A 19,484-nucleotide genomic window follows, 5' to 3' on the forward strand; every position below is an offset into this window, starting at 1 on the left:
GTAATGCCAGCCTCTACAAATTTATATAGTGCTATGCCATCTGATCTGTGGGCCTCCCCAAGGTCCAAAATCACCACTAAAATAGTGACTGAAATTTGGCTTAGTGTAGTATGATTGTTGTTTGGTTCCAGAGCCTGTTCCTCAAGGTCTATCCATAACTGTTGAATCTACAGTTTTACAAAAGCTATGATAAATGACAACTAATTGGCAGAATGAGTGCAATGAATTAATGTTAATTTTTTGGAGATATGGGCTCAAGTACATATTAAATGAAATTCCCTTTCATAGAGTTTAAGACTGTTGAACATTAGGTATCAGTGGAATACCTCAGGAAGGCACATAGGACGATGGAGGTGATGTAGGAGATGTCTTGGAATTTGTTTTGTGTGTCTTATTTTGGTTAAGTTGTGCTAGTGTAGTGGCAGGACATTTGTATTGGGACTCAGTCGCCTTGTCTGTTGTGATTGGATTAAAAACACGTTGTGGGGGTGGGAGGAAGGCTGATTAAAGGTCATTGGTATCGTTTAACTGGTATAATCTTTCCCCTGCAACGGCAACCTGGAAATTGCCCTGTCACTTGCAATTAGAAGTGCTAATTTGGTGTCTAATGCTCTGCTGCATTTGAATGAATTAAGGCTATGATTTTATGATACAAAATGTGTGGTTTTACAGCAAGCTTAAGCTGTCCCTGCAAAAAAAAGCCATTGTTTTTAAGTCATAGTGTCTTATGAATGTTATTGGTGGCTCAAGGGAGAGGGTGAGACCACAGCAGCCTCCATTTAGATGGGTTTTAAGTTGCCACAGCTCAGAACCCGGCCTTCAGTACTGCGTCCTTGTATCCTGCTGTTTATTCTTTCTTTTCCATTATTTCATCGTTCTTCTCTGGGTGTAACCACACTGTTCAACAGTTCAGGGAAGTAAGTGTTAAAAAAATATTTATGTCAGTAAAACCACACAAAAAGGATGGCCTTAAATACAAGCTGTTTCCAGTACAGTTCTCTATATGGCCACACAAACAGTTGTTCTGGTATTGTGAGTGAGGAGAAATACCTTAAGAAGTTTTTGGTGTTGCAGCTTTACTGTCTTAAACTGAAAGTCGGTTCTGCAGAGCTACTGCAATAATCATACAGTAAATTTGAATGAACTTTAAGTAAGTCTTTACTGAAGGCGTGCTGGAGTTGTCTGTTACGTTTTCACTGGTTTTAAAATGGCCTTTTGCTATACATAGGTCTTGGACAAGAAAGTTGAAATTTGCTGTGTTAGTTACATGAGTGCTTTACACGATTCCTCTATTTTCGAATGGCATCTGTATTTTAAAAAGTTAGTGGGACATCCAAGATACCTGTTCCTGTTTTGTTTTTGCGTTGCTTATAGTACGGTTTCTTCCTCGTTTTGAGAAAGAAAACAGATAATTTGGTAATAAAATAAAAAAAAAGTGGAATTGCCAAAATGGTTTTAGATTTTTTTTGAAAATTCAGAATAATGAATCTCTAGAAGCAGAGCCACTAGAGAAGTTAGTGTTTTGTTTTTATTGTTTTTCTTTTTGTTGGATTAAGTTCTTTAATACAAAATATGTATTTTCTAATAAAAAGGTGTCATTTTTTTATCAGCTGTGAGAAGATGTGGTCAGAATCATTTGGATGTGCAGCTGAATGATAACACTGTAGTAGCTTTTAGATGTTGACTGATGAAAGACAGAAATGTTCTTCCATGTCCTCAGGAGTAGTGTAAATGAAATCCATCTCTGCCCTAAAATGAGGACTGCAGAAGCATCAGTTGCTCTGTTCTATCTCCATCAAAGAAAATCAGAACAGTTTAAGAAAGGATTTTCACATACTGACCCCATTTTCAGGAATAATAAAGAAGCTGTGTTTGATGGAAGTGGAGGGAGGCCCTCAAAAAGTACTTGTGGCTCCTCTCTTTGGTTGCCAAATGGGATAGCAGCGAGGGGATTTTTACCTCCAGAAGAAGTGCAGTCTCAAATGTCTCCATCTTCTAGTGTTCCCAAAGCTTTACTGGCAAGTATCTCCTGTCAGCACCATAGCACTGAATGTAAATGCTAAACAAAAGGCAAAGTGTTAAACAAGATCCTGAGAACCAAAATCACTCATGTTATTTCTATACTAGTCAAGTTGTATTCTTCCTACATTAAAAACTTATTTATGGCTAGCTGAGATGTTGAGTATTTTTGACTGACAGCTGTGCTTCAGAGGCGCTTTGCTTCCCAATAAATTTGTCTTTTATTTAAAAAATAAAAAATAAAAAATAGAGGTAGCAACAGCAAGGTTATGGTTGTGGAGTTCAGATAGGCAGTGACAAGCAGTGTCTGATGAACACTGCTAATCTGCCAGTTGGAAGGAATCCCAAATTGAGAGGATCAGAACTCCTCCAGAAATCTGGCACTTGGCTGATAATGTCTCTGGCTAAATGTCTTATGAGGCTTACAAACACAATACGCGTACAAGACATGCCTCGAGTTATCTCTCCTGGTCCAGTGCTGCCCAGCTGAGGCTTTTGCTGGCTCTTCTGTATTTCTCTGCAACCCTTGCCTTTCAGAAAATGTTTATGCCTCAACTGGTGGTGACTTCTTACACATGTTCTTATCTCCATTCCCCACCTTCATGCAGTATTTGCTATGTTACTTAAAACATTTTCTTTTCAGTTCCACTATCTTTCATTAGCATACTAATATAAGACCTTCTATTATGTACATATATACTTTTTAAGCTACAGACTTGTCTTCATGCTCCTTACGGTTAAAAGCACTTAAGTTTGCTTTGCAACTTGGTTCTCCTAAATATAAACTGCTTTTACAGTTTTCCTATGATCAAGTTAATAGTATATCCATGTCACATCTGTTTAATGACTGGTACAGGAGGACTGATAAGTCTGCTCAGGGCTGCAAGCACCACTAAGCCAGTGGCAGAGGAACACGTGCCCAAAACTTTCTAGCTGGGCTTTCATTTACAGACGTGTTTGGGGCTATGGAACAGCCTTTGCGTATACTGAATATTTTTCAGCAATTCCCAGTTTGGGAACTGTAGAAAACCTTCTGTTTTTTGTTAGCTACGTTACCTAGTTAGCATAAGTTACCTATCCATTCCTGTGTGTGAGAGTGCCATTCTGTATTTCTTCTCTAAAAACCATTTCTTTGAAGAAACCACGGTTTTATGTGATTTTTAATTATAAGCATGTAACAATTCTCTATTCATTCTCGTTCTCTGTAAGAGCAAAGCAGTAGGTGCTCTGTTGTTGCTTTTTATAGAAGACTTACTAATTCTGATGTGTCCTTTTTTAAACTGTTGATAACACTTGACAATTCATTAGTAATAAAAATGAGTTGATTAAAGACGATCAGCTTTAAAATCTCTTTTAAATGCCATAACTTGACTTGATTGAATCCTGGACTCTGCTAATTGATGTGACTGAGCTTTCTTGGCTATTTTGTCATTTTATTTCCATAATCTAACCTGAGGCTAGATCATATTCTCTTAAGGGAAATCAGTGTGTGTTTAGACAGGTGGTAGGGAATAGCTTGGTTCAGCAGTAGCCTTCACACATGAAGTTCCTGCTAATTCTCAAGTGTGGGATAGGGTCACTAAAGGACCATCCCCTTTCTTTGTTTCTCAGTAACTTCGTGAGTTCAGATGAAAAAATGCCCCTGTACACAGATGCCTGGGGACATGCAGCAAGCTCTCTTTGTGTTGAATGAAGAGCAGGGTGGGAAGTTCTAGGGAGACAAATTCCCTTTTGTTTCTACAGAGCCGTGCAAGATGCGCATAGATAGATGTACATGGATGATTCTTGCTTCTTTCTAGAACACATGGCCTTTATTTCTTATGTGTGTTTTTGAGTGTTGCTGCTTTGGGACATAACACTTATATGTCAAAATCTCTGCTATTTTTGCCTAGTAAATTTTGTATACATTGGCCAATTCTAGGCAAATTTAGCAGGAAGTAGGGCTCTCAAAGGTATTACATACCTAGATACGGCTGCAGTAAAAGAAGATGAGTTGAACAGACCATTAGCTGTAAAAAGGTGCAGGGACCTGCTGGCCAATTAGTACATGTGTGCTGGTTGACCAGGAGGTCTAGTTGGATCCCACAGAACCTAAACTGTTCAAACTAGGGCTGTCTCTTACCAGCCACGAGCTTAAGAAGGGATTAAAAAGAAGTAGAACATGGGAGAAAATCCAGAGAAATCAGACTTTGCTCTGAAGGTTACAGAATAAAGGGGACTCTTAATGGTACTGTTATAAATGAATAATTGTTTGCAATGTAACTGACTAATTTTCAAAATCTTTTTACAAAAAAAGATTGCACAATTGAGACTATTTATAAATAAGTTTCCAAAGTTAGCAATAATGAAACTTCTAGAGCATGACTGGAATTTTTATTGATGCTATATAGCATGGCATGAAAAAATCTTTAAAAGTGCTTTTGACAAAGAAATGTATTGAAATAAAAGTCAGACCTTAATTGTTGTACGAAAGCAATATAATCATCTGTAATTGAATTGTCAGAAATGCAAATGTTAGCATCTTGACATTTACCATTGCTGTTCTGTCTTTTCTAATTATCTTTATTAAAGGCTGAAATTAACAAAGGAAATGGCTGAAAATTAGGAATGGTTTGTTACATTAGGTGACATTTACTACTTTGATACCCTTTATCTTGAGTTGGAGCTTGATGTTCAATTATTGTCTCTCTTCTAGGGAATTGCACCAAAATTGAGATTTTCTACGAGCTCCCTTATTACAGAAAGTCTGTTAAGCTCAGGAAGGAGTCACATACAGGTTAGCATAATTTAATTGTTTGCAATTTAATTTTTAGATTTAATATTGATAGCCTTAGTTCCAATTTTTGCATGTGCTGTTCACTTTGAACTTTTCTCATTCTTTTGTTGTGGTTAAAGCAGTTGTCATGGGCGCTTGACAACTTGATTAAATTTTTAATCAAGTATGAGTAAAGAGTGGGTTTGGTGCATGACAGTAAATTTTGAGAGTTCCCTGAATCTGAAACAATTATCAGCTGCTATGTTCTGTGATCAGCTGAAGTGTCAATCCCTGGTGCATTTGTAGGTGGGAAGATGCCTCCTTACCATTTCTTACTGACACTTAAAATTAAGATGGGACAATGAAAGCTAGGTGAAGTCAGAGAAGGTACATTATCAAAAACAAACCAATTAATTTAATTGTTTTTCATAACAATATCAGTAACAGCAATGGAAGTGAAGATTTCTATTGAAAAGGCTTCACCAGTATTAATCAGGAAATGCTTCTTCTGCTACGAGTGAAGTTAAAGGCAAAGTAGCTGAAGAGACTGGGGAAAAGAAAACACTCTGTGTTTGTTCATTTGGTAGCACTCGTCTGGTCTCACTGGTTTATGTTTTTGTTGGGTTTCCTGGGACAGGCTGTCACACAAAGTCACTGTCACTAGATTATTGAGAAATTGTGCAGCATCATTAAAGTGGAATGGTTGTTACAAAGGTATGTGTGCAAAAAGCACTAGGTGACTTTGACCCATTTGTGGCATTGCTAATTACTGAGAAGTTAATTCCAATTTTATCAAAAGAAATATATTGAGACACTTAAAGGATTAAAAAAATCAGTGAAAATTGGCACTGACAGAAAACTAACCTTGTTGAAGGTAAAGGGCAGCTTGATTTAAAACTAAAAAGTGTCCTTAAAAGTATTTAATGTTACAAGGGGCACATCAAATTTGCATGTGTTGCAGTGAGGTTATAGAGAATAAGCCAGAAAAAGCACACTTGACTTCTGTTGAAATTAATCTCGGAGAACTAGGTCCGTTTTTGTTTGGGCTGGTTTCATACTCTGGCTTACTACTAGCTGCAGAAGTGCTGGTACAGGCATGAGAAAGACAGTGGAGTGAACTGCCACTGTGATGCCAGATTCAAACTATGTTGATACAAAACAAACACACAACTTCATCTTCATCATTAGATGAGAAGGAAAGACACAAAGGCAACATTTGGAAGTGGACGTTTTGCTCCTGGGTTATTCTGAACTGAGTCAGTACATGCAACATTCAGATTTAAGAGTAGTGTCAATTTCCTCAAACTCGAAAAGGAATTTCTAACCAAAAACAAAACAAAAACTCTTGCTGTTCTCTTATTTTAGAGCTTTAATAACGTGGGATTTGGGGCAAAATTTCACCAAAAAGCCTAATGTTAAAACATGCTGCTACAAAGTAGTCTAATAAGAGTTGCATAGTCTAGAGTTTCTTGACCTATAAAGCTTCTAGAGTAATTGGAAGTTCATTTAATGCCAAGAATTACGAAGGAATGATGATGTATTTCAAGCAAAACTTCAATATTTGACTCAGTCTCCCAGAATTTGTTCTCCAGCTTTCCCTTATTCTGCTGTATGTGAGTATTTTAAAAGCAGTATCAACTCAGAGATAAACTTTTAAGGCAACATTTGATAATGGTGTGATTTTATAAATCTTGGTTTAAAAAAAAAAATGCATATTTTGGATGTAAACTGCCAGCTGGACAAATGAATAGCTGTTTTGGCACCCCTTTTGCAAAAGTATTCACATCATTTAAGACAATCTTTGGAAGATGGTCTTTAAAGGTTTTTGTTTTACTAAACACATCTTCTTGATTATAACTCTTTAAAGAACTAATAAATTCACTGTGATCCATGAAAATATAAATTGCAACATGTAATTACACTTGTTGATTTTTAGGCAACTCTAAATGAATATAATTTAAGCTATTAAGTGGTTGTATTTTAATGTATATATTTTAAAGGACAAGAATTTTAAAAGATATTTTAAAAGTTTTAAACAGATGAAAAAATGCTTTGAAACTGTATGTCCAATGCAGGTAAAGTTTGTGTTAAATGAACTTGCTACCAAATTCAATTTGATTTTTTTACAGTCTCTATATACTAACCCTGTGAGCAAGTTGATTAAGTATTAGACACTTAAACATCGCTACATGTTGGAAGTTAAGGTGGTTTTAACCTTTTTTTGATTTTAGACAAAACGGTAAATACACTGTTGCTTTTTATATTGCTGTTTGATTATAGTTTTCTGAGAGGAACTTCAGCTGACATAGCATCTATTTCTGTTAAAATTATTAGTTCCCTGTTTCTGTTATTGTCAGAGGTTTTTGTTCTGCATGCTGTCAAACCAGGTAATTTCTCTCCCTTTAGGATGATTTGAATTGGGTACATCACTCAACCCCAAATGGAAAATTGCAAACAAAGTTACCAAAGAAAATCACACTTTCACCTGAGAAAAGCAGGCACAGCATAGTGACAAAGAACTACGAGCAGCCTACAATAGCGTCTAAGTCACGTTCGCCATCTCCATACACAAAAAGACGAATGTGTGAGCTATCAGAAGAAGCCAGGCAACGACTGGCCCATTTAAACCTTGGTCCTTATGAATTCAGAAGAGAAACTGATAAACCTCCATTTGTAGTTAGACGGGTTTGTATTCTCTACAAAGTGCTTCTAGCTTAAGCTGTGATCAAATATTGTTCTTTCACTAAATACTGCTCCAAAAATTCATTCATCTCTTAGTTTAGAAGAATAGTTTTTCCTCTCTTTACCAGTCTGTCACATGATGATTTAAATATAAAATTAACTAAAATAAAATTTCTTTTATCTGTGTTAGTAACAGACAAAGATCAAATTCTTTCATGAATATCTTGGTTAAATTCTCTGAGGCCCCATTTCTTTTCTTCCAGCGCACTAGACAGGATAATAGCTGTATAAATTCAACTTGGAAGTAATTGATATTAGTATTAAAAATTCCTGAATAAGATTTTAAAGAAAGATTGTCTAGTCACATTATGAACATTTACACTGCCTCTCTTTCAACATTGTTGGCATCCTATGATCTTTGAAACACTTCCTTTGCTCAAAGCTACATCTCTAGTACTTTACTTACAGTTGATAACCACCTGCATTTAGCACCTGCATGAGAAATTTTTACTAAATGTACATGGAAAAAACATTCTGAAATTAAGTAGTTATTTAAAGAAACTGTGTTAAAGTGCTTTACTACTAGGGGTCCAGATTGCTCAGCCTCTTGGATGATCGTATTCTCCTATAAATTGGTTCTTATCTTATTTTTTGTTACAATTGCAACAATGCTCTATTTTTAGAATACCACCTAGAATATGTAGGGACAGAGACGGAGTTGTTCTGACTCTGTGCTGTGACATTATGATTTGTCTACAATTTTGGACACTTGTCACAGCCATTGAGTATTTAATTCAATTTGGTCCTCAAGTTATTTAATTTTTCTGGTTTATGTACAGATAGTAACAGCTTGTCAAATTCTAGAATTCTTCCCCAAGTTTTCTTCTACTTGTAGGTACCTTTTAGAAATTCAGATTAACCTTAATAAGCCATTAATCATTCATCAACCTACTGTTTCTCTCTCTCAGATATTTTTCTTTTAACTCCTGTTAATCAATTCTTCTGGTTTTTGATCTATAGATGAAGTTCACAGTTTAATTACAGCACCTGTAAACACTGATTATTGATTTTGGTTGCTGTTATGCTTGTACAAAAAGGAAAAATCTTGTCTCTTAATGTACCATATCCTGACTGTTGTGACCTTTCTAGATTGAGAATGCTACTTTTAGGGCATCTTTACTGCTGAGATCTCTTTTGACTTGGAGATTTTGCGTTGCATGTAGATTAAAATTAAATTATGTTAAAGTGTAACTTTTTTAATTAGGAAGAGTAGCAGTTTGAGATCTGAACTGTTTGGAATAAATATGTGATATCAAGTATTATTTAAAAACATTATAGACGTTACAGATGAAGGAAAAACTATCTGCATTTTTTTCCTTTTGAACAATGTGACGTTCAGAGTGTTCTGGACCTTTCTAGCACTGTTTTTGTTTATGTGCAATAATGCTTATCATATAACATGAACAAAATGTTATGAAAATATTTTAAAATAGTATTTGATTAAGAATAAATGGCTTCAGAAAGGACTACATATGCTCTTGAATATAAATAATACAAAATATCTATATAGATCGAAACGTCTGATACTGTGCATTTTAACAGTAGTTTTGCTCCAGGTAGAACAACCGAGTCCTGGTATTGAACTTCATGCCTGGTGTACCCTGCGAGAAAGCACAATGGGAGCCTGGTCCAAGGTAACGCATGGTCAGTATTTAGTACTATATCTCTCATTAAAGCTTTTACTTTCTCCAGTAGATTAGTAGGTTTTTGGTTTTGTTTTTTTAGTCTTTTACAGTCTGTAATGGAGAAAAAAATGTTCCTACTTCCTAGGAATAGTAAGAATAGTGAATAATCCTACTGCTGCAAAAGCAGGTGTTGCATATTTCTTTACTTTGTGAAACTTGGAACGTAGTTCTACATGATGAAAAAGCAGGAGCAGAAAATACCGAAGTCAGGCAGATGCTCTGTTCCACTTCACCTGTTTTGATTAGTTGCACAGAGAGGAGCAAATCTGCACCTCAGTCAGTAGGTGTGTTGGTCAGGCTTGGAGTATTGATTGTTTTGAAGTTCATGGGCTACGTTACTCCAAAAATGAATAATGTTTCTATTGGCAATATTTGTGAGTAGTGGGTCAGTGACATGCAATTATTAATGAGCATCCAGGATACACTTCTGTATAGGCTTCGACACGCATTGATAGCAGTTACCTGAGGGTTTTATAAAGGGTACAGGACAAGAAAATTAAGGAAGTATGCTAACGTTTGATTTTATTGCACGTGTCTGGCAGTATGGAGTTTTTAATGAGTCTCATCAGTATTTGTTTGCTTTGTCTCATGTTTATTGTGCCTCCTTAATAATTATGAATAGTTGTATAGCAAATCATTTTGAACTTATTTTACATTTGTTCTCTGCAGTAGCACCGGGTGCAGCATTTTAAAGGCTTCACATTCCCTTTGGGGTTATACCTATCAACCTGTAGCAGCTAGATAATGTAACAGACCTATTACCATCTGGTACCATTATGTACTTACAAAGTGAGTTGGTGGTCTTTGGCTAGTGGTTAGGAGAATGAAGTCTACCTCACTGCTAGTATCTGGATGGTTGAATGATTATCTTCTGGGATACATCTTTTTTTCTTTCTCCAGATCCTTCTCTTCTCGGCAGCTACAAACCCAAGAGAGCCAAAGTGAGTACTCTGAGATGCTATTGTTTACAAACTGTTTTTCTGGGGAAGCCCTGAGTGAGGAGGATTGTCCTACGTGTAGGTATTTTTGAAACTTTATTTACTGTACTATCAAACACAAGACAAAGGACATTTAAAATCTGGTATAACTCAGTTTAGCTCTGCTGATGAATTATTTACAAATAGAAATGTGAAACTTTAATGCTCTGTAAGATATCCATGCCTATAGGTATCAGACTTAAGTTTACCTTGCTATTAAGGCTTGTGACAGGACTGTAGAAGAGACTTTAAAGGCAGCATACAGTTCCCTACATGGTCATTCTGAGAGGAAACTTTTTCAGAAGAGTATGCAAAAGTAACACTAGTACAAACGGCAAGCCACTGTTCTGTCATTTCACGTTTGTTTTTTTAAGATACTAGTTGCTTTGTGTATTAAGTGGATCTGAAGATAATGTCAGAGTACCTTTGTTGTAAAATAAGGTAACCTATGGAGACTTTTCAGGTTAAGAGGAGCTATGAAAAGAGTACCTAGTATAGTGAGGAGTGAGTAGAAGATTAATAGGTAGGCCTGAGTTTTCCCTGGAGGAAGAAGCAATCGTGAGAAAAATAATATTCCTAAGAACAAGGGGTCACAGACTGAGGAGAGGTCTGAGGTTTGCGTGGTTTAAACTCCCAGGCATCACTGACTCTGGTCCTGGGAGAGGTGAGCCTTCAAACTGTGCAGTCAGAAAAAGGTGATAAAAGGCCTGTTACACTGGACTTTGCCATAATATGGTGTGTGAAATGGGGATCCATGCTATTCCCCAGCAGGTAGATATTCCTGCGTATATGGGAAGTGTGTAACACTTTGGTTTTAAAAACAAAATTGTACATCTTGATACTCATAATAAATTTTAGCAAGGTTTGGTGTTTTTTTTTCATTTTTTTTCCCCGTTGTTTTAACAGGCAAAATCTACTCATGGAAAAGACTGTGACAGCTCGTCTGATGTTTGTATTGAGAATGTGATCTCGGGTCCACCTAACGGACAGTCCCATTCTGCTGGTTCATTAGTGCATTCAGCACCTTCAGCATTTCAGAAGCATTCTCCAAGTTCAGTGCTAAATCGATCTTCTCTAAGGGAAAGGTAATGACTTGTTTTTGTTTGTGAAATTCTGGAATCATTAACAAGAGCAGATGATAACAGTACTTGCATGACTATAGGTTTTATGTTTGGAGGATACAGGCTAAAGAGACAGGAAATCTTTCCCCATCAACTGTCTTGTTGTTTGACTTTTCCTCAGGAGCTGTGTTTGCCATCACTTCTCTACTTAATGAATACAATACGAATAATATGGCAATGAAAAGGATCTTTGACATCTCTGTTGCTAACCTCTGAAACAATGAAGCCCCAGGTTTCGTGCCCCCTATGCCCATCACATCTAAAACAGAGAATATTTAAATAATTAAATAATTACTGTTTAAGGGGGGTTAGACTATCAGGAATATAAATATAGATGCATGTCAGGTAGGATGTTTTGGAGGTATTTGGAAACCTTTTTGCCTTCTGTCTTGCTTACCCTGCTGTTTGTAAGTATATATTTGTGGCTGTTCTGTAGTCAGATGCGTGACCAGTTTTAGTAACATGCTTGGACTAGCTTTAATTTAGTCAGTGTATTATTTTCTAATCTTGCCGTTTTATTGACATCCCAATATTTTTTGTTCTGTTTTCTTTTAAGCTGAAGTATAGGCCTCTGTAGCAATTCCATGTATATTAATTTGTATATATTTATTTTCCCCTTTTTAGTCCTCCACTGACAGCTTCTAATATCCCATAGTTTGCTTGATTCCAATCCCGAGGCTAATAGTTTGGGCAAGTATAGCTGTTCCAGTGTCTCATGAGGGTGGGATAGAAGAAATGTGAACAAGCAACAGCTTTTTCATGCTTAAATTATCTAATCCTTCAAGGAGAGTAGTCCCTACTTCCCACTGAGTAGAATGTGACCTTGGTGCATGATGTTCTACTGTACATTCAGCTTAATAAGTTACTGGGTGGCTTTCTGGTAGCAGTCAAGTTGTATACAAAGCTGGGCCTGAATAACGAAGTACATAAAATAACTTGAAGAATCTGAGGATCAAACTGATGTGCTGTCCTAAATTCTGAAGTGTTTCTCCGAGGAGAAACTACTTGGAGATGTACTTTGGCAGCTAGTTCACACTTGTTCCAGGCTCTTTCCTCCTTGTTGCTATTGGTACCTCACTTAGTGAATGTTCAAAGGGTGCATTTTGTAGCCTACACACAACCTAATGCTTTTTTTTTCCAAAATGGAAAAATTGTCTGTTCTCTCTTTAAAAAAGAAAAATGACAGATGGCAGGGGACATTGAATTTTTAATACTCATAAAGATTAAGTTGGTGTTTTAACATCATCTTCTGCTTGAAAACTGGCTTGTTTGTTGTTCTGTGTAATAGCGTTTCTAGTGAACTGTTATGCAGAGATTAGGATGTGTCTGGGATTTTGAGGAGGGTTTTTCTTCTGTCGTGTTGTCTACCTCCCCTCTGTCATTGTGCATTAGTTGCCCATGTCTGGGAAAGAGATTGTAATGATGATTTTTTTCTTTAATGTGGTATGTATCCTTTTTTTTAAAAAAAAATTTAAATGGACTATATTTTAAAGCTGACAGAGGCCTTTCTATTGATAGCAAAAAAAGTATTGTGTGTTGTGAGCTGCTGTTACATGCATAGTAACTTAGTCATCTGCCAAATAATCTTAAAAATGTCTGAACATTCTTGCTTTTTCTCATTACCAGCCCCTCTCCAGAAGAGATTTGTGCTCTTGTGAAGCTGTTTTTTCTTATTATTAGAACAAATGCTCTCAGCTCTTCAAGGATGTAACATCTTTTTATGTGAGCATTTACTTTTGTCATCAAAAAAATTTCAAAATAAGAAAGTAAAGGGCATAGTCTAAAAAATTTGATCTTTGTGTCCATGCTGCTGAGATAACGATGGATTTAGTTGACTGTATACAGAGACTTGTAGCTGGAATGACAAGCAAGGATCAGAGGTCAGTGTTTGGAAATGCATGCAAATGTTGCTGTTCAGATCATAGAAATGCAGAGAAAATCAGTACTACTGAAACTATAGCAGTGTTAGTGTATTTGTGAGAATAGTCTTATCTCACAGTGATTTGGGGTTTATTTCCTCAATTTTGTTTTCAATTGCAAAGACAAATAGCTTAGCATATAAAAGCTATTTTTTAATGCTGATGAACCCATAGTATAAAACTTGACTCCACACCCCGACCCTTTTTCCTTTTTTTCTTCTCCGTTTTTAAAAGGAAGTGGTATGAAGTGAGCGTCTGGCATCTTGGGAGTGCTTCCCCAGGACACTGCTAAGTCCCCAGAACAGTCACTAAGTCACTGCGATACCTTTCAGTGATATAGAAATTGGGATCTTGCATAAGGTCTTGTGAACACTTATGAATCCTCTGTAGCAGTTTCCGTTCCCTTTCTGTGAGCCTGCTAGAGAGACCACAAACCACTCTTGCCTCTTCCACTGGATTTGAGCCAGAAGTAGAACTATAAACAGTTCTATTGTTGGACAAGGCAGCAAAGTTTTGAATATTTATTTTTCATATTTTATTTTTCCTTTTTTTGTTATTTATGTCACCTAAGGAAATCACTTATTGTGTGCAAACTGACTCTAAACAGAATGATGCAGCTGTGCGACTACAGTTTCTATTTTGATTCTACCTCCTCTGTAGAGCAGTGATGCATGTGTGCTCTTTCGTTCCTGTCCATGACGTCTGGCTGGCTTCAGTCAAGGCAGTTAATGTTGCTTGCCCCCAAAGACTGGTTGGTTTTGCATAAATAAGTATCCTATATGCTTTGTGAAAGAGCATTAGGGCTGTGTTCTCTCAATGCTGTTGCAGGAAAGGAAAATTCAACTTCAGTCCTTGTTTTCATAGTGCATGTATATTCTTACATACTCCTAGAAGAGATGATGTTTTTCTTTGGGACTTACAAGCTAAGCCTTCCTTGCAGCACTGAAATCTGCAGCAGAATACAAAGCTGAAGTCATCTTTCTGTAAAGAAAAGAAACAGTGAAGTGGATTCTGTAAGCTAATGACAGAAGTCCTCTAATGGAGCTATCTCTGCTGGCACAAGAGAAATCCTATTCACAAGAGACTATGCCAATCAGAGCAGTATTTGACCATTTCTGTTATGTTGAGAGGCAAAGCTACTTATGTGTTTGGGAGCAATGGGTTCTTTTTCCTACTCTGGACATGGCAGGCTTTTGATTTTAGTTTTTATTATTGATTTGAAGAGTAATCACTTCTAGAGTTAAGTCTATCTCAATGTCTTTTTAATGTTCTCCTGGTTGTACTGCTGAAATGTGATCTTACCTCCTATAAAATTTAACAAAAGTCTAAGTTCTGTTTGAAGTAAGACAGGTTAACTGTGAATCAGATACCCTTCTGTAACATCCCTGCGTTGTTTTACTACCATCTTTTTGTATTATCTTTTTCCAAGTAGTAGGGAAATATCAGCATGAAGTTAGATATTACTAATGAAAGACTAAATTCTACATAAAGTCCTTGAAAATTCCAGTTATCAGAAGCTTTGGCTTCAAAGATCTTGAAATGTCACTCGAGGATCTTGGTTACTAGTTTCGTTGCATAGCAAAATCCAGACCACAGGTAGTTCACCCAATATTTTAGAAGGTAGAATGCATCCAAAGACAGGGTTAACTTCTGTGAGAATACACGTTTAAGTTCTGAGAACTTTCTACTATAAAGTGGAACAAAAAAAAATCAGCAGACTTTTCAGAAAAAGGCTTGCTCTAAGGAGAAACTGCAACCAGGTTTCCTATCTTGTTTTAGCTATTTAAATCTCATTATTTTGGAACTTTTGGAATTTCATTTGGTAGTAAGGTGGTTCTTGAATCTTCTGTGTTTATCATTCTTACCTCTTGAGGAAGTTTACTTATTTTGCCTTCTCTAAGTTGATCTCTGGAAGCAGAACTTGAAGATCAGTTACTTAATGGCATATTCTGCAGACTGAGTAGTACATAAGCCTCGTTTTGTATTTTTGACCAGCTTCTCTACTATTTGTCATCTTCATTGGTTGATTTTGCAGCAGCAGTAGGTAAATTTGAAACTGATTGCTGTCAAAGCTTTTTTGTGTATAAATGAATAAATTCAGAGAAGATAGCGTAATCTGAAAGCTTCCAAAGAGTACAAGAAAGTGCCAACCAGTTCTGACATGCTAAACATTTAGTACAAGAATGACTTGAACTTTTGTTGGGGAACTACTCAGTTAGATATTGGGCCTTCCTTGAAATCTCAGAAGCTTTCTACCCCTTGGGATTCATGTTATACATGAGGATGATTTATTCTGCCTTAGTTTTAAGGGCTAGATGTAAAATTTAGGGGGAGAAAAGAAAGCATTTGTGCATTTTGAAACTCTTCACTGCAAATGTCTGTGGTGCTTCAAGGCCTACCAGTAAACAGGGCTTTTGAATATAAGAGAAATTATTTAGAAAGGATGAGGTATTTTTACCTTTTTTTTTAATTTCTTACTGAAAATGAAGAGTGATTGAGCACAGACAGACTGTCAACTACTGCTTCCAAATGTTTAAGCTGTTGTTCTTTGATTTGAGGCCTTGGCTCTATGTAACTGTTTCTGCTTCATAGTAAGTACCCTGGCATTGTGGAAGCAGCATATTTCCTCCTCTTCAAATATTGTGAGCGTGTAAGGATTTTCATGTTGTTACATTTTCATTACAATTCACAGAACAGTATGTACCAATATAGTCTATAAAGCACTTCTGTGCCAGTATAGTTGTGTTTACACTAAGGTTTATAGCCATCAGATATTTTCAGAGAAGGCAAAACAAAAGTGCAACCTCTATCAAGTAGACCAGTAAAACACATTAAGTGTAGCTCAGCCTTTGTATTGTGCCTCTGTTCCAGACCACTGTATACTAAGAACCATGTGTATCTTACAGATTACTACTTCATGTCCTTTTAAGTGAAATAAATTCTTCACTTACTTTGCAAGCTGTATAAACACCTACTTGGATATAAAATCTGACTTTTTTTGCATTTCAGAGTTAATTATATTTGAGTTTCCTGAAAATTTCTCTAAGTTCTTGTAGGTTGTTTTATTTTGTAGTTGTTGGCTTTTTTTTTGTACTTAGCTTGAGTTATTTCTTTCTCTCCCTTCCCCTTGCCCCCAATTACAGTGGCGTCCTCTCCAATTGTGAAGCTGGTACTACAGTACTTCATTGATTTCTGTCCTCTGGTAGTTTGTCCTTGTATGTGGTTTTGCTCAGCGTGAAGTCTGTGTCTTTGAAGCTGATGAATTCTTCATGGAGGCCACATGCACAGAGCTGTTCACAAGGCTAGGAGGTGTGATGGTGGGGGAAGGGGTCACGATAGGCATTGCAAATATTCTGCAGCAGGCTTTTGCATTAATTCTACTGATATGAAATGTATTAGTATCTCCTGCTGAAATGTGATATTAGCATTTTCACTACGTGCAAGTGAATGATTGGATTGTCTGACATTTGAAAATTCCTATTTATTACTGCTCTCAAGTATGCAAGCTGCTGTTTAACTAGAGTATATGGCTGGATGTATCCTGTTTGTATTTCTAATGGAGTATTTCATCCTAATGGATAAAATTATATGCAAAAATAGCTTTGATCTTTAGCACAAGATCTAGACTGTGCTTGCCTGCTTTTTTTCTATCAAGGTAGATGTTGTCTGCATGACCTTAAAAAAAAAAAAATCCTTATCTCATAAAGAAAATAAATGCTTTTAGTCACATTACAAGGGAAAATGGTTCTGTTTCCTTGATCGTACTCGACACAACATCTTTGAAATTAATCTTGAGAAGTTCTCTGATTGATCTGGCTTTTTCTAGGTCACTGAGCTATATTTCCAAAGTGTTTATACAATCTATTGGAATCAATAAACAATTTAAACTGATGTAACTGCAGAATGTTTGCAAGTCCCAGGGAAAATTGGAAGTATGACAAAGAATACAGCTGTAGAAGTTTATTTCGTTTATCAGGACAAACAGTCATTGAAATGAAATGACTTTCCTTTCAACATTGCAATACAATACTGACACCTTAATCACATAAATAAATGGCTAGTCATTTTAAAAACACATTATTGGTCATTTTAGGCAAATGGAATCCCTTTATTTATAGTTTAGGAAGCTGTGCTTTAAAGCTTCTTTTATAAAACATTTCCAGTGGGGGAGTTAGCATATCATAAAAAGGTTTCACTTCAGATTATGGGTGTTGCATTTCAAGGCAGGATTTTATGTTAGTGTACATTTTGGTGGATGTAAATATTAACGTTATGACTTTAAATGTGACTAAAACTTAATAGTTATTACTAAAATTAGACAATGACAATACTAGCAAAACTAATTAAAAATAAGCTGATGCTGTTTTTAATCATACTTAAGGTTTGGGTTTTTTTTGTAAATTAAGTTTGGGATATGTGTGTGAGTGGCTAACATTTGTTATACCACAGCGCACACTAGTGGATTGATCAATAAAATCACCTGGAGAAATAAATCTAATAGTTCTTGATTTAAGTACTTAAATTTTCTTCTTGCAGACATGGTCAGATATTTTCTAAATTAATACAATAGCAAGCTTGGGTTTTCGTTTTTTCGAAAGTAAATACATGTGTCTCCAAGGATATTTGTAAATTTAAGATTAATATCAATGATCTGAAATCTTACATAGGAATTTCATAAAATTTATTTCCCCACGGCAATCTATTCCAAATTCTCAGCTCCAGCAACCTGAATGTTGGAAGAACAGCAGCTGCTGTATAAATAAGAGGAAAATGCCATAAATTCTAGAGTTACAGAGTCTAGCTTTTGTTTGTTAAATGGGAAGTGACTCCCTATTACTGCACCTAGAATGCAGATTTTTAAACACGCATTTCAGAATTTCCTTAGTGTTGTTGTTTGTAAGGGCCAATAGGACATCTTAAGATGTTTTTTGGAGTTTTTTGATGCCTGCCTGATATGATTTATTCTAAGTAGTGTGTTTTAGCAGGCGTGCAGGGTTTGGTGGTTTCTTTTTTTTGTTTGTTTGTTTTTCAAAAACTGCCAGTGATACAGCACTTGCCTTGTAATGCTGTACATCAAACTGTGTTTGACTGTGTTAAGGAAATAAATGTTCCTGCCTGCTTAAGTGGTTTAGACCTCTCTCTTTAAAGACAGTGCTTTTCTCCCTTAACAGAAATTCACAAACCACTTTCTTTTAGGAAAAATTATGTGAGATCTTTTAATGCAACAGATCATTAGATTCTAGTATGCGAAAGAATTGAACAATATGGATTTGCCATACGTGCTGTTGGGTTTTAAATTAATTGTAAATGTTCAGGATTCTAATATGAATGTTTATCTGTGGATCATTACAGGCAAGGATTTTCACAAAGCTGGCTATAACAGCAATGTTAAATGTCATTAGAAGTATGGAAAATACATCCTCCTATAGATTATATGATTCATTCTTCCAATATTGTGCCATTTATTGGCATCCTTTCTTGGAAAAAAAAAAAAACAGAAGCATTCAGAAATGGATGATTTGATTTAAGGAAACTCATAAATGGGCTGAAAATATTGGGGTTGTTTAGAATAGAGAGAGAGATTTTGGAAAGGTAAGCAATAATAAATGAGTCTGTGTAAGTTAATTATGTACAGGAAAATAGAAGAAGCTTGTGTGAAAGCAGAGAACTACTCACTTTCTGGTCGCATTTTTATCCCTCTGATAACAGAAGGAATAATCTGAAAGATTTTGAGGTGCTCCCAGCCCTGCCTGTATTATTCAAGTCAGCCTGGCACTTCACATTTTCTAGATCATGTTTCCATTACTTTTCACGTTGCCAAGTAACACATTTTGGACTGAGACTTTCAATGTGTATTTGGGTTGTCCTTTTTGGAAAGAACTGCACTGTTTCTTAGCTGTATTGAGATTTCTGGAAGTTAGATGAAGGTAAACTAAGCTTTATCTGATCAGGCTGGGATTTTCAGAGAGAGGAGAGGGTCAGGGAATGTGATAAACTGGAGAGAAAAGGTCAGAAGGCAGTTTCAGTCCCACAAACCCCTCCAGAGCCCCGTGTAGATTCAAGGTTCAGAGTCGTGATGTTTCTCTGCTGCACTGAATTTGTGAAGCCAACTATTAAAGAATGTCCCTGTTTCTTGTGCTCATAATCCACCCAGAGTACGGCCACCAGTCTTGCCGCTGGGTGTTTTTCCATTAGATCAAATTACAGAATCTGGGGCTGATCTACAGCTGGCTGCTTGGCTAGTGACCCATATATATCTTAGCATG

At 36.3% G+C, this 19,484-nt stretch overlaps 1 protein-coding gene across 3 annotated transcripts in view; it reads left to right on the top strand.

Annotated features, from left to right (window-relative positions):
• Positions 1-19,484, top strand: part of SPATA6 (spermatogenesis associated 6) — a 43,877-nt gene that overhangs the window by 11,070 nt on the left and 13,323 nt on the right. For all 3 annotated transcript variants that reach the window (XR_013954626.1, XM_080603548.1, XM_080603547.1), the window contains exons 6-10: positions 4,715-4,795; positions 7,181-7,459; positions 9,073-9,160; positions 10,102-10,142; positions 11,085-11,263. Coding sequence is in view for 2 of the 3 variants with exons in the window: in XM_080603548.1 (XP_080459674.1) it covers positions 4,715-4,795; positions 7,181-7,459; positions 9,073-9,160; positions 10,102-10,142; positions 11,085-11,263 (668 nt within the window). In the remaining variant the exon portion in view is untranslated. The remainder of the gene's footprint in view (positions 1-4,714; positions 4,796-7,180; positions 7,460-9,072; positions 9,161-10,101; positions 10,143-11,084; positions 11,264-19,484) is intronic.

The sequence above is a fragment of the Anser brachyrhynchus genome (assembly GCF_964034855.1).
Source record: "Anser brachyrhynchus genome assembly, chromosome: 8".
NCBI classification, from domain to species: Eukaryota; Metazoa; Chordata; class Aves; order Anseriformes; family Anatidae; genus Anser; species Anser brachyrhynchus.